Below are 13,761 nucleotides of genomic sequence, written 5' to 3'. Positions count from 1 at the left end.
GGAGGTCTACTGCTGTCTCCTGGCCATATAGTCACCATTTGGTTCCCTCTCCTGAGGACACAACTGGCCTGTTTCTATAACGTAAGGAGAGGAAGCCCTAATGTAGTCCAGAGTAGCAGGGCGTGTAGAGGACTGGCATGAGCACCAGTAGAGATGGCAGTATACGCTATAAGGAGATGCCAAAAAGTTGAATAGTCAACCACTATGCCTTTTACCACTTTGACCCCCTTGCCAACCAACCACAGCCCTGTGGCATTGTGGGTTTAATTGGCTTCCATTTCAGTTCAGCTCCATCATGAGCACTTGTACCCTTTCCCCCTCTCCTGGGTCTCTATCAGCCTCTGTTGGTACTCCTAATGGGACGACGGTGGAGCTGTATTGACATCAGCTAAAGTTATAAAGGGGGGGGGGGGTTAATCCGTAAGGAACTAAGGACCTCTCAACTCTCCTACCCCCAAACACACACACACATCAACCATTCACCGTGGGTAGACTGCTATCATGAATAGAACATTGTACAGATGAGAGACAAAACTCTCCCCTAAATCCCTGTGTCACCCCCTCTCCTAGACCTGGGGGCAGGCAGGGGTTTGTTTCAGAGAAACGTTGAATAAAGATAATTTAGAAAATGGGCTCCAGCACACTGCAGCCTCTGTAAATCCTCCCTCTGCCGTCCCCCACTCACCCCAAGGCTCCCCTGCTTCTGTTTGTTTTGATTTTGTTCCCAGAAGCTGAGTGGGGGATTTGAAGGAGGGTGAGTTAGAGTTGGACAACTTTGAGATGGTTAGACAGATTGGCTGAGCCAAGTTAGGAGGGTCTTACCTCAACTATACAGAATCCCTTTCCCTCCCTTCCGCTTCTAAATGTACCAGTGAAACTCACTTTTGAACAATCTAAGAACTGTCTGTTAGGCGTTACATTATTTTCTAAACAAAATACTTGCTCGTAAGTAAGCATTTCACTGTGAAGTCTACACGTTGTATTCGGCGCATGTGACCAATCAAATTTGATTTCGGTGAAGATGGGAAGGGGACGACTTGGTCAGTCAAAGGAACTATGAATTGAAAACAGATTTACTGTCATGACTTCAAATTCCACTTATCTTGACTCATTCAAACTTAATAGATTACATAACACTTCCATACAGTTTGTTAAGAACCTGTAAATAAAGAATTATTACTATGAGCTATTTGTGCCAAGGATTTATATTTACCTACTAACCTGCCTAAAACGTTATTAGCAGGATTTAGGAGATTAGTAGACACAAAAACACCCATTGCATTCTCACTGTGTTATAAAAGTGATACATTTATTAATGTGCTATATTTCCATATTATTTCTCTGAAAAGGTCATTGAAGACCAAGAGAACTGAGAAGCACTGTAAGGCTAAACGATCAAATGCACAATCCTGCATTCTCAAGAGTCGTGACTGACCTTTTAACACTGACACAGAAAGTGCCATTTACACACAAATAATTAGGCACAATTTACCAGGAAGCAGTAACTTAAACCAGAAATGTCTCAAAGAGCACAGAGAGTCCTGGCCTACTCTTCCAAATAAGATGTATTGTGCAGCCAGACACTTAACATTCCTGCTTGGGTTTCAGTTACACTGGGCCTGATCCCTAAAGTATTACACAATGCTGGTATTATGAAGGGTACACAGCAGTCACAAAGTTACTTGTGGTTTCAGCAGCCACAGGAGGCATTCATTTAGATGCAATCACCCTGTTCTAGGACTTGATTTAATATTGTGTCAACAAAATATGTGTCTCTAAAAACGTTTTACAAATTCCAGGGAAGATGGATGATATGAGAAGACAATAGTAGTGAGAGGTCCTGTTTTGTCTTTTCATGTAAAAGTTGCTATTGCCAGGACTACCAGAATTGCAAGTGTATCATTTCAAAGATCAACGCAGTAGATATTTTAAACGATTCAATGTCTGCTGGTCCTTTAGCTTTGCTTGGCAATGGCACATTTTCAGGCGACACGTGACTTTGGAGCCTGATCCAAAATGACATTTTTCCCTTATTGAACATTCCAGTCTTCTCTACTTCCAGCAGTTACATGTGCCTATACTTTAGGTATGATAGTTTTGGTGTGATGTTTTATTTAGTTGGGGGTTGGGAAACATTCCTACTTTTGAATAACATACTGGATGTCAAATAAACAGTTGGACTTTTTGACTCACACTTAATCATTTTATTACATAAATTATTTTCCATATATAACAAGTATCCATTATTTCTTTCCACACTGGTTGAGATGACAAATCTACCTGCAGAATTGTTTCAAAAACATTGTTTTTGTACATGTAAACTACTGCCATATTATTCATGAGGTGGTGTATTGACTGCAAAGTCACAATGGACAAAAATGGACACTAATTTACAGCATTAATATATGACATATACATGTAAAACATAAATTCCTTTTTTATGTATATAATTTAACATCAACATGACAGTTACATTTCCCTATGGACCAGCATCTACCCAACAAGGTGGAATAAAAAAGAAATGACATTGACGATCATGACAAAAACAAAGATTAGTTTAGAAAAACTTCAAGTGACATCTTGTAAAGATAATGACAAGACACGGGAAGGATTAGCTTCATTAAAAAATAATACAATAACTTCTTAGCTTTTTCCCTTCTTACTAAATATCTAGGCTAACTGTCAAGCATGTTTCTGTCCTGGAAAGGAACCCATTACACTTTATATGAAATGAATAATAAATTAAACTAGGCCTATTAACAAGTAGCTTATGTACTGCTGTTCATAGTAATAAACTGGTATTTCTTATTTTTTTTCAGAGAAAAAACACTAGTGCCTCTTCTTTTGTCCATATAAGTCTATCATAAGCCCACATTCATCTTGTAGAGGCCAGTCTATAAGGAGAAGGGTGACTTCTTGCTTTCAATAAAGAAAGGGGGTCCCTAAAGGGGGAGAGTGGGGGGACATTTTAAATAAAACTATCAAGAGTGGGGGATGTGTCATGGGGGGTAGGGGGGCTGCTGGAGAGGCACTTCAGCTAATTTAACTAGGCCTACTTGATTCCAAACCCTTGTCTGTTCACTGGCAGTTCCCTACAAATATTTGAAGTGTGATGGCTGCAACAATGCAGAGGCCCCTAAAATAGAGAGGAAAGCAAACAGAAACTGGACTGGTCCAATGTTTATCTTAAGTCTTAATAAAGCCACACTCCAAGGACCATTGAGGCGAAACTAAACAAATAGGCATAAGAGCTTAAAAGGTAGCCCAGAAGTAATGGCTGCAATGCCCAATGAGGAGTATCGTTACAATGAAGTCAAGTTTGGTTCACTTCTCCCTAAACAATCACTTTATGGATCTTTACACTCCAGAACAGTTTCCACCTAGGATATTTCATGAGTAGCCTAGGCCTAGTTTGCAAACTGAATTGGTGGTCTGAACGTCCTGACCATTCTTGTGTCCCAGATTAAGGCATCACATCAAAATATGAAAAATCAATTAGGCCCATAGGAGATTACTAGGAGCAAATAGTATTCGCTACATCAAACCCACGTGCTCATTAGATTGGACCCGTCCCCGAGCAGACTGTCCTGTCTGTCCAACTGAGAGGTCACAACAAGAGGTCACATTCATTCTCAAAAGAATATCCGTGCAAGAATTATGCATAATAAGGCCATATAGCTCGACAGCTGCGAGGAACTAGAATTTGAGTCAGGAGGATATATCTCCTCTGTTTTCGAATCATAGTCTTCATCCTCATACATATCGTCCATATCTGCCTGGTCTGAAATAACACTGTGGTCTCCAATCTGGCAAAGTTTGCTCATGTTCTCCTTGACTACCTCACAGAACGGCCTTTCCACCCCGTCGCACACACACTGGTTTAGTAGCATGCCATTTGGGATGAATAGCATCTGTTGTATTGTGGCCTTGCACCTGGACGAGCATTTCCTGCCATTGAAGAGTTGCCCACAGTAAGACAAGTAGGCTGTCAGGGAGGAGTGGCAGCCGGTGTCCTCCTCACAGCGTTGACGGGCCTCTGTGCATCCTATCCCCCCCGCGTCTCCAGGATACCTCCGGGGGAGGCATGGCTCAATCGCCCGCTTTGCATCCCTACACTCCATGTCCTGACCACAGTCACACCTCTCGAGGTAAGGACCGTTGCGGGTGTGATTCAGTCTTATCAACGCGTTGATACAGTGGCTGGGGCATTGCCTCCTGGTGCCTCTAATGTTTCCTTCACAGGCGGCTAGATACTGGCTATATGCAAGCTCACAGTCTGCCTCCTCATGGCATCGGAGCAGGGCTTGCCAACATATTAACTGGGCATCTAGCGCCAACAGCACCGATGAGAAGAGCGCCAGAGCGCTGCACCAACTTTTCATGCTGGAGAGAGCTCTAGTTCGACGATGCGCACATTTTCCTCCAGTTAGTGCGGGACAGCCAAGTCTATGATCAATTTAAAACGTAATGTAACTAATAAACCCATTTAGTATGAGGCGTTTATGGTCCAAACATAAATGTGTTTAGTAGGCATTCATGGTCCAAACATAAATGTGTTTAGTAGGCCTAGCTACAAACCTAAAGATGTCCCTCTGTCTCTCCAATACACGCTTGACAGTTGTGGAATAATAGTCCGTTTTATGCGGTAGAATGAATCCAGTCTGGGACGGATGAGTAAAAATGTTGAAATCCTTTGCATAGAGTCAGCTACGCAACAAAGCAACACTATCCCTCGCAAATCTGTCACAGTCGTGTCAGTAAAAATGGAACAAAAAGTGACCACATGCGCAGTCCAAAGTTCGGACACCTACTATCCACATTTCGTGCCCTCGTTTGAAAGCATAAGTCTTTACTCTTGTTTTTCAAAATATGTCCAACTTTCTTGGCTTTCAAAAACGTTCATATTTTCCATGTTCCATTCCATACTATTTTGGTTGAATTCATTAGGACTGCCTCTTCTCACTGTAGCATTTCCTCTCGCTATGTGTCTTTGTCCCCCTCTTGCAGTTACGCTTCACGCTTCGTTAATCTTTTCCCCACAACACCCCTCCTTTTCCAGAAAAAGAAAGGAAAGTTTTCCTTGCCCCCTCTCCCATTTACAATCCTGGTCAACGATTGGTCGTCATTGAGGAGTTCGTGGGACTCATTTCTATAGCAACGTAGTTTTTGGCAATCTGCTCGTCATACAGGATAAATAAAATGTTTATAAATTTAATGAAACTCACGACCTGTGTGGTCCCCTTTACAAAACACGTCAACGTTTGGGGAGGTAGTGAGTGTGGGGCGCACACAAGCCCCCTAGCAGTCGACAGAAAGCATTCCATTGCTAGAAGCTCACATCTGCACCCACTGCTCCACTTTTAAGTGCAGAAAAAACAAATCTGTTCCTTTTTAACGATAACTCGAGGAGGGAAACCTCTATGAAAACCGTCGCACAGTGAGGGTTTCACTTAAAGTTCTACTAATTGTCGCCCTTTTCACTCTCCCTCTCGCTCTTCTTTCTAGTGAGTTTTTAAGCCCTGATTGATAAAACAGAATGGAAGAGAATAGTATTTTCTGGCCCGTTTCACCCCAATTGTGTCAGATTGGCCATGCAGTGGCACAGTGTCTTTCTAGGCTGAAGATTGTTCACGCCCTGCGCCTATCAATAGAGGTGGGTTTCAGCATCAATATATTTTACAGCTCTCCCCTTTCACACCGCACTTGAAAACTACCAATAGCTCAGGCTTCTCTGCTATTCAAATGCTAACTAACGTGTTTTGAAAAAAGCGATTGGAAAAACCCGTAGCGACACCCGGGCTGTCTAGAAATGTCACAAAGCAGTTTCTGGCTGGCTTCTCCCTGAAAAACACTGTACACTTTTGCAAAAAGCCATTGATTCTGCCAGATGGCTGAGCTTATTATCAGACTTCACTGGAAGGTAAAGTTGCCACTAATAATGGTTATAATAAAAAATAATAACATCATTATAAAGGTTAACTTAAGAACGTGGTTATAACAATGGTTATAACAACTGTGACATAATCATTTGGCCTTTCAGTATTGTAATGATAATAATTTCATGATAATAATCAGGGGCTAATATGGATATGGATTTTGGATTAAATTCCGTTTGTCATGAATTCAACAATCACTAATCAACAAACATTCCGATGACGTTGTATTTTTGTCTCCACCTAGTGTTCAGAACATTAGGTTTTGGTTTTATAGCCTCAAACGATGGCTACTGTAAATTATATGTTAGAAATCTTCCGTCCTTGAGTTTCTGACCAGATGGTCAGACTGACTGGAAAACAAATGGAGAAACATGAAGCATACATCATAAAAATCAGTTTATTATGGTTACAATAGTCAGTCAAAAATCAATACGTTTCATACAGCATTGAACAACAAAGATGATGTAAAAGAAGCAAAGAGTGGACAGGAAACAGAAACATCATGAACAGCATGTCTCTTCCTGAAATATCATCATGAGATCAACCTGAATTACCCCATAGGGTGACTGGAAATGAAATAATGTATTTTTGTTGGCTTTATAGTATCATTGTAGGTCACACACTTTAATACAGATAGGTATTTATAGGTGATCAGGCTCTGTAAGACTTGAGTAAGAATTCATTATATTCACACTTGTTTGTTTTGCTTCATGGAACTGACAAGAAAGCACAAAGTAGCTATCACATAAAACAAGCTACTAAGGCATGTTCACCATCCTTTCTTCAAATGCAATTACTGTAATGTCACGAAAGGACTGTTCAACTATTACAAGACATGAACCACTGCATTTAAGAAATATATACTGTATATTACTGTAATTCAAATAAGGTTGACAAACCCCTCTCCTGCTCTCACCTGCGTCTTTATTTAGTGATACAACAACAAATCAGACAAATATCAAGTACTATATGTTCATATATGTTCATAGTATTGTGTACTTATTAAACACTATGACCAGCACTCAGCCAGAGGATGACATTTTCAAAGACAGCATTTGGCATATCATAGCGTTTAAACGACACCAAACCACCAGCACAAAACAACACTGAGATGGAGAGGTCATGGTCAATATGAGGACAGGTTAAAGGCTAGAGTTGAAAGGTTAGATGGGTTGGCATCACAGAGGACGAGCTGTCTCTTAGCAAGGCCCCAACGAGTTAGTGACCATAGACTAGATGGACAACAGAACAGGCTCACCGCAAATACATTTACACCTGCGATAGATATAACAGACACTTGGTTTGTAATGTACTGAATGTGGTCCCAAGACAAGAAAGTTTGATTTAGTCTCACACTTAATATGACTAGTTGATATACTTTGTGCCATTGTCTAAATGATTTTCTGCGAAGGGTCTTTGGCAGAAGACTATTACTCTGATTCCCCCACAGCTTAGACCGTGTTTACTCTGATTCCCCCACAGCTTAGACCGTGTTTACTCTGATTCCCCCACAGCTTAGACAGTGTTTACTCTGATTCCCCCACAGCTTATACAGTGTTTACTCTGATTCCCCCACAGCTTAGACCGTGTTTACTCTGATTCCCCCACAGCTTATACAGTGTTTACTCTGATTCCCCCACAGTTTAGACAGTGTTTACTCTGATTCCTTGGCCAGGTGCTGCTGCAGTAGGTTTGTGTGTGTGAGGCAGTGCTGACTGTATGTGTGTGTGTATTCAAAGCAACATGACTATCAACGTTTGTACATGATCATAGATCATATCTTACACAGATCCTTTGTTGTATAGATAAAGAGAGTAAGGGAGGGAGAGAGAGAGAGAGCAGGAATTCAGTCAGCCAGCCAGATCACATGAGATTGCACTTCTCAGCGGACTGTTTGAGGTCTTCCAGTGTGGCCTGGGCCTTGTCCTTCAGCTGGTCCATGTCCACATTCTGGATGTTGGTCAGATGGCCCAGGACAGACGTTTTGGACGCCTCCTCCTTGTTGTCGTCAGCGATCATCTTGGCTAGCTCTGTGGGCAGCTCCACGTCATCCCCCGCCTGCTGGATCTGAGTGTCATCCAGCTCATTCTGGGTCGCACACACAGTGGAGACAGACACACACACACACACAGGCCAGTGGGAGAGGGTGTAGGGAGCGAGGGCAAAGGAAAGGGAGAGGTATTAGATGATTGAGACATAGGGAGAAAAGAAAGAGAGTACAAACAGGGCACATTTGGATGGTGTTTTTGCTTCAAGGACACAACCTAGATCTGATCCTGTAAAACTGCAATAACATGTAGTAAGAAAATGCTTGAATGAAATATGCAGAATCAGTAATGGATGTACCTTTGGCAGTCTGTATTTGTCCCGGAAGTGACTTCTAACTGTTGCCCGCTCAGCTTTCTTCTGGGCAAAACTAGCATCTCGTTCCTGCCTGGGGAAAACCAGAGAGAAAATGGTTAACAGCGGATTAAATAGTGTTGCTGCATGTAAACACACACGCACACACACACGCACACACACACACACACACACACACACACACACACACACACACACACACACACACACACACACACACACACACGCACACACACACACACACACACACACACACAACGTCTGCAAAGGTGGGATAATCTCGAGGCATTACTCAAATTGATGCTTCATAACAAACGCCTCCTTCAGTCCACCTCCATAATTAGACAGAAGGATTAAGGATTTAACAGTATTAGTGGCAATGTGAGGACAGATGCTATAATGATAATTTAATTAATCCATAAGGCTTTTTGTAATGTCAACATGTCACGGTCTTTAGTATGGAACATTGTTAGATTTGTTTGTAATGCGATGTATCACAAATGCACAAATTCATTGGTTACTATTAACCACATAGCTCGGCCATCGCAGTTAGAGTGTTGGGCCAGTAATGAAAAGGCCGCTGCTTCGAATACCTGAGCCGATAAGGTGAAAAATCTGCCGATGTGCCCTTGAACAAAGTACTTAACTCTAATTTGCTCCAGGACGCCATAGTACTATGGCAGACCCTGTAAACAACACATTCACTGCACCTATCTGGTGTATGTGACGATATTAGATGTTTATACCACTGTGGATCTCATAGTGAGGGCTGAAAGAAAAGAACACAGGGAGCCCTCTGCTGAGCTGCTCTCTGACTCAAGAGTCCAGGCCAACAGAAGGTGGACAAGCAGCAGTAACACCTGGGGGTAGAGGAGGAGGGAGGGAGGAAGAGAGAGGGAGAACAACAGAGAGAGGTTTTGCTCTTGCAGTCAGATCCAGATGCAGTCTATTGCCGGTCCACTGCTCAACTGGGGAATTATATTCAGACTTCTGGGATGTAGAGCATCATTGACTGACTGACTGACTGACTCACTGACTGACTAGCACTCACCTATTTCTACAGCTGCTAACTTAGTGAGCCCACAGAAACCTAGGATCACACCACTCTACAGAACTCTACACCCTTCCAACCCAGAACCTAGGACGACACCACTCTACAGAACTTTACACCCTTCAAACCCAGAGCCAAGGACAACACCACTCTACAGAACTCTACACCCTTCCAACCCAGAGCCTAGGACAACACCACTCTACAGAACTTTACACCCTTCAAACCCAGAGCCAAGGACAACACCACTCTACAGAACTCTACACCCTTCCAACCCAGAGCCTAGGACAACACCACTCTACAGAACTCTACACCCTTCCAACCCAGAGCCTAGGACAACACCACTCTACAGAACTCTACACCCTTCCAACCCAGAGCCTAGGACAACACCACTCTACAGAACTCTACACCCTTCCAACCCAGAGCCTAGGACAACACCACTATAGAACTCTACACCCTTCCAACCCAGAGCCTAGGACAACACCACTCTACAGAGCTCTACACCCTCTGAACCCAGAACCACACCAATCTACAGAACTCTACACCCTCTGAACCCAGAACCTAGGACCACACCACTCTACAGAACTATACACCCTCTGAACCCAGAACCTAGGATTACTCCACTCTAGAACACTGACTGACTAGCACACCTCCTTTTACAGCTGCCAAACCAGTGAATCTGCACAACCTTGGATCACCTCACTCTACAGCACACCCAGACACCACAACACCCCATCACCATGTCCTCTGCCCTACACCACCATACAAATATCATCATACTGCAAGCCTTAAGTTGAGGTAAATCAGATATTTATACTTCACCACCACGTACAGCAATACTGCAATACTACCCATTTGGTAACTCCAGCAGAGGGCAGACAAGAGACAGTTTGTGTTTTCCGTGGCAGCCCTCTTAGTATTACTCAAATAATCTTTGTCCCTAATTTTCCAATAATCAGATTGAAACAGATTGAAAGATTGAAAGACAAGACTAGACCTACAACTTGCACCAAACATTCCGAAGCAGACTCCATGAACCGAGGTGACGTCACGAGACCTATGTGATCAAGCCAACAGTGTGGTCTGAATGATAGCATGACATCATAATGCATACATACAGTACTGTAAATAATGGCATCATACATGTGCATGGCCAATGGCAAGGTCATATCCCTATCATTCAGGGGATACAGGGCCAGCCCTGGGCATAAGCAACATAGGTGGTCGCCTCTTGTTATGTCAGTCACTGACAGTCACTCAATTAGCCCATGTCAGTTAATATGTTTTAATTGGTAAATTAGTCTGCCCAGCTATCTAAACTTGTAGTAATCATGGCCGAATTAACAACGGAGCACGAAAGGTGATCTCCAGGGGGCCCCAATTGATGTTGTTAGTCACTCTCATTCAGATATCATATAAACATGGGAAAATGCATGGCAAAATGTATAGAATTTCAGGAAATTTGCTTTCAAATTTTACATTTTTCTCTCCGCCCCATGGAAAAATGTAGAAAACTTGCTTTAAAACTTCACAATGTTCTCTCTGCCGTCAAGGGGGGGGCACTAAAATGTTTTGCCCGTGGGGCCCCCCCAACCAAATCTCGCCTTGGTCCCCCAAAAGGCTAGGGTTGGCCCTGAGGGGATATATACTGAGTGTACAAAACATTAAGAACACCTTCCTAATATTGATTTTTTTTTTGCCCTCAGAACAGCCTCAATGCGTCGGGGCATGGACTCTACAAGGTATCGAAAGCGTTCCACAGGGATGCTTCCCACAGTTGGCTGGATGTCCTTTGGGTGGTGGACCATTGTTGATACACATTGAAAACTGTTGACCATGAAAAACCCAGCAGCGTTGCAGTTCTTGACACAAACTGATGCACCTGGCACCTATTACCATACCCCGTTCAAAGGCACTTAAATATTTTGTTATTCCCTTACACCCTCTGAATGGCACAAATACACAATCCGTGTCTCAATTGTCTCAAGGCTTAAAAATCCTTCTTTAACCTGTCTCCTCCCCTTCATCTACACTGATTGAAGTGGATTTAACAAGTCACATCAATAAGGGATCATAGCTTTCACCTGGATTCACCTGGTCAGTCTATGTTATGGAAAGAATAGGTGTTCTTAATGTTTTGTTCACTCAGTGTATATTCACAGTGGCATTACTGTTATCTTGCCCACTATGAATGAACATGAGCATGTAAACCACCACACAGCAGCACATAAGCCAGCTCTCTGTGACAGCCAATGGTAGAGCTCCTGATGGCACTGAGATGACGAGTCTTGTGTCTTCTCCTCTCAAGGGCATCATATAACCAGGGGATGTCATTGTGACTCCTGTGCCTGATAACATGATTATATATGACATGCCACTGCAAACAACCCCATTCCAACAACCCTATTCTCCTTGGATTATACAGAGCACTGACACCAGACTTTGTGCTATGATCTATTGTATGGCGGTAGCCACCTCCCCTGAAGCCCAGTGTAATGTATGATGGTATGGGATTGAGGTCAAAGTGGGCTGTCGACAGTTGAGGCTAGTCTCTGAGGGGAATCAGTGGATGCTCCACCATGTCTGACATGTCAACAGTAAACAGGCTGTTTGTCCTGGAGCCTGGAGCCATATGACCTTAAGCCAGGGTAGTGCCCTGTAGTAAAACCCATTTCTTTTTAATGAAGTATACTTTTCATATAGATACAGGTGTGTGTGGAGGCACTGTACACAATAAGACACATTTCAAGGGTATTTTTTCACAGGACAAGATATATGTTCAGATTTATTAGCTTTTGTAGAGTCATCTGTTTCAAAGCTTGAGGACATCTTCTCCTCTCACATATGGGAATTTGAAGTAAAGTCAATTCAATTATCAGATGTTTTATGACATGGACAGAGGACAGGCTATGGCAATAAGTTTCTTTGTTATACCCAGATAAAAATACATTTCAAGATCAGAGATACTCACATCAGACTCATTTATTATGTTGAGGTGTCTACTCTTTGTGAACAAAATGAAGATGGAAGCCTACATCACAGGGACATGCATGAAAAGGGGGGGGGGGGACTATTTGGAGAGCTCATAGAGGATGATATTCAAAATGTTACATCAATATATTTTGAGATAAATTGGACATAAAAGTAACTGAATTCATGTTCTAGAATGAATGTGAGGACTATTATCAACCTGAAGCATTAGGATATGCCTATTGGAAAACGACTCCGTTTTACAATATAATTGGGCATTAAACTCAACTGTGATTACTTACACATTTTTGTTTGTTTGTTTGTAGTATTGCAAGAATTCCAATGGAAGCCCGTCCTATATAGCCTAATTCTTGAAACCTGAAAGAAAACTCATTTATCGAGTGTAGCAGCTACGTGGTGAGCGCGGGAGCACGCCGTGGATCCCACTGATGCGTAAAATAGTGCATGGCGCACTGGGGCTAATAGAGGCACGCGCTCAGCAGCGTCTTTACATTGGACATTACACATAATAAACGCCGCTTTATAGTACTCAACCCTTTCAAAATCTATAGGCTATTTAAATGGATCGATAAACTTGGGTTTGGTCTTACTTTTCCTCCTCTAACTGTTGTTGATATTGTTCAAATTCCTCCTGGGTCATTCCTGCCGCTGCAGCTTCCGATTTCTCTCCTTCGGGCTTTTCCTCAGTCAAACCCCCGGTCAGGTTCTTCACATGCCCTCCCACCATTTGTTTCACCATAAAAGCCATCTTTCTCCCTCTTAAGAGTCCGTTAACTGACCGGGTCAAGAACGTGGACCTTTGATGCGCTCTTGATGAAAGCTGAGTAAATCAATGTATATCCACCGAAGTGTCTCAAAAATATATGGATAAAGTCAATACAATCATCCAAATGTTTTACTCTCGACACTCAGTCTCGCACCGCTGTGAGGGAATGAGAACCTACGCGTTTCAGCACCTGTGCCAATGGACAGCTCCGCGTTGAGGGTGGAGGTTAGCAAGAGAGGACGTGGCTGCACAAATATCTGAGCCAATAAATTTGACTCTCAACTCTACCAATCGTGTTTTTTTCCCCAAACCCAACCCCCACTCCCTCTGCCCAATCCCACGGATCGCTGGATTAAGTGTGCGCTTTCACGATGCGCCCTAGCACCACACGTGGGTTCCCGTGATTCGCCGTCTGATTTGACTCAGTATTGAGTCAGACAGGCGCTCCTCACATTCACCACGGACTCCGGCAGGGACAGACACACGTGACGAGTCAACTACCGTGTCTGCTAGCTGTTTTGTATGGTTTTGATGCTCGTGCGTCTTTGGGGTCCTTTTGTGCGCTTTTTTGTTGTTGTGAAAATCATAGGGTTTCCAAACGCATTTGTGTCATATGAAATAATCCGATCCACTTTGAAGAAAGACATCACTTATTATTA

At 42.9% G+C, this 13,761-nt stretch overlaps 2 protein-coding genes across 2 annotated transcripts; both read right to left on the bottom strand.

The window, feature by feature from the left end:
* Positions 1 to 2,999: 2,999 nt before the first annotated feature.
* On the bottom strand, positions 3,000 to 5,495 carry LOC112249327 (growth arrest-specific protein 1). The gene has a single exon (XM_042321184.1). The coding sequence runs from the start codon at positions 4,380 to 4,382 to the stop codon at positions 3,633 to 3,635; it is 750 nt and encodes a 249-aa protein (XP_042177118.1). The 5' UTR covers positions 4,383 to 5,495; the 3' UTR covers positions 3,000 to 3,632.
* Positions 5,496 to 6,319: 824 nt separating this feature from the next.
* cplx3b (complexin 3b) lies at positions 6,320 to 13,395 on the bottom strand. The gene is made up of 3 exons (XM_042321183.1): positions 12,927 to 13,395; positions 8,283 to 8,370; positions 6,320 to 8,024 (listed from the first exon to the last, which is right to left on the bottom strand). The coding sequence occupies exons 1-3, from the start codon at positions 13,082 to 13,084 to the stop codon at positions 7,800 to 7,802; spliced, it is 471 nt and encodes a 156-aa protein (XP_042177117.1). The 5' UTR covers positions 13,085 to 13,395; the 3' UTR covers positions 6,320 to 7,799.
* Positions 13,396 to 13,761: the final 366 nt, after the last annotated feature.

Source organism: Oncorhynchus tshawytscha, linkage group LG04, assembly GCF_018296145.1.
Source record: "Oncorhynchus tshawytscha isolate Ot180627B linkage group LG04, Otsh_v2.0, whole genome shotgun sequence".
NCBI lineage: Eukaryota > Metazoa > Chordata > Actinopteri > Salmoniformes > Salmonidae > Oncorhynchus > Oncorhynchus tshawytscha.
Note: the sequence above shows the minus strand (reverse complement) of the source record. Positions and strands in the feature narration are given on the sequence as shown.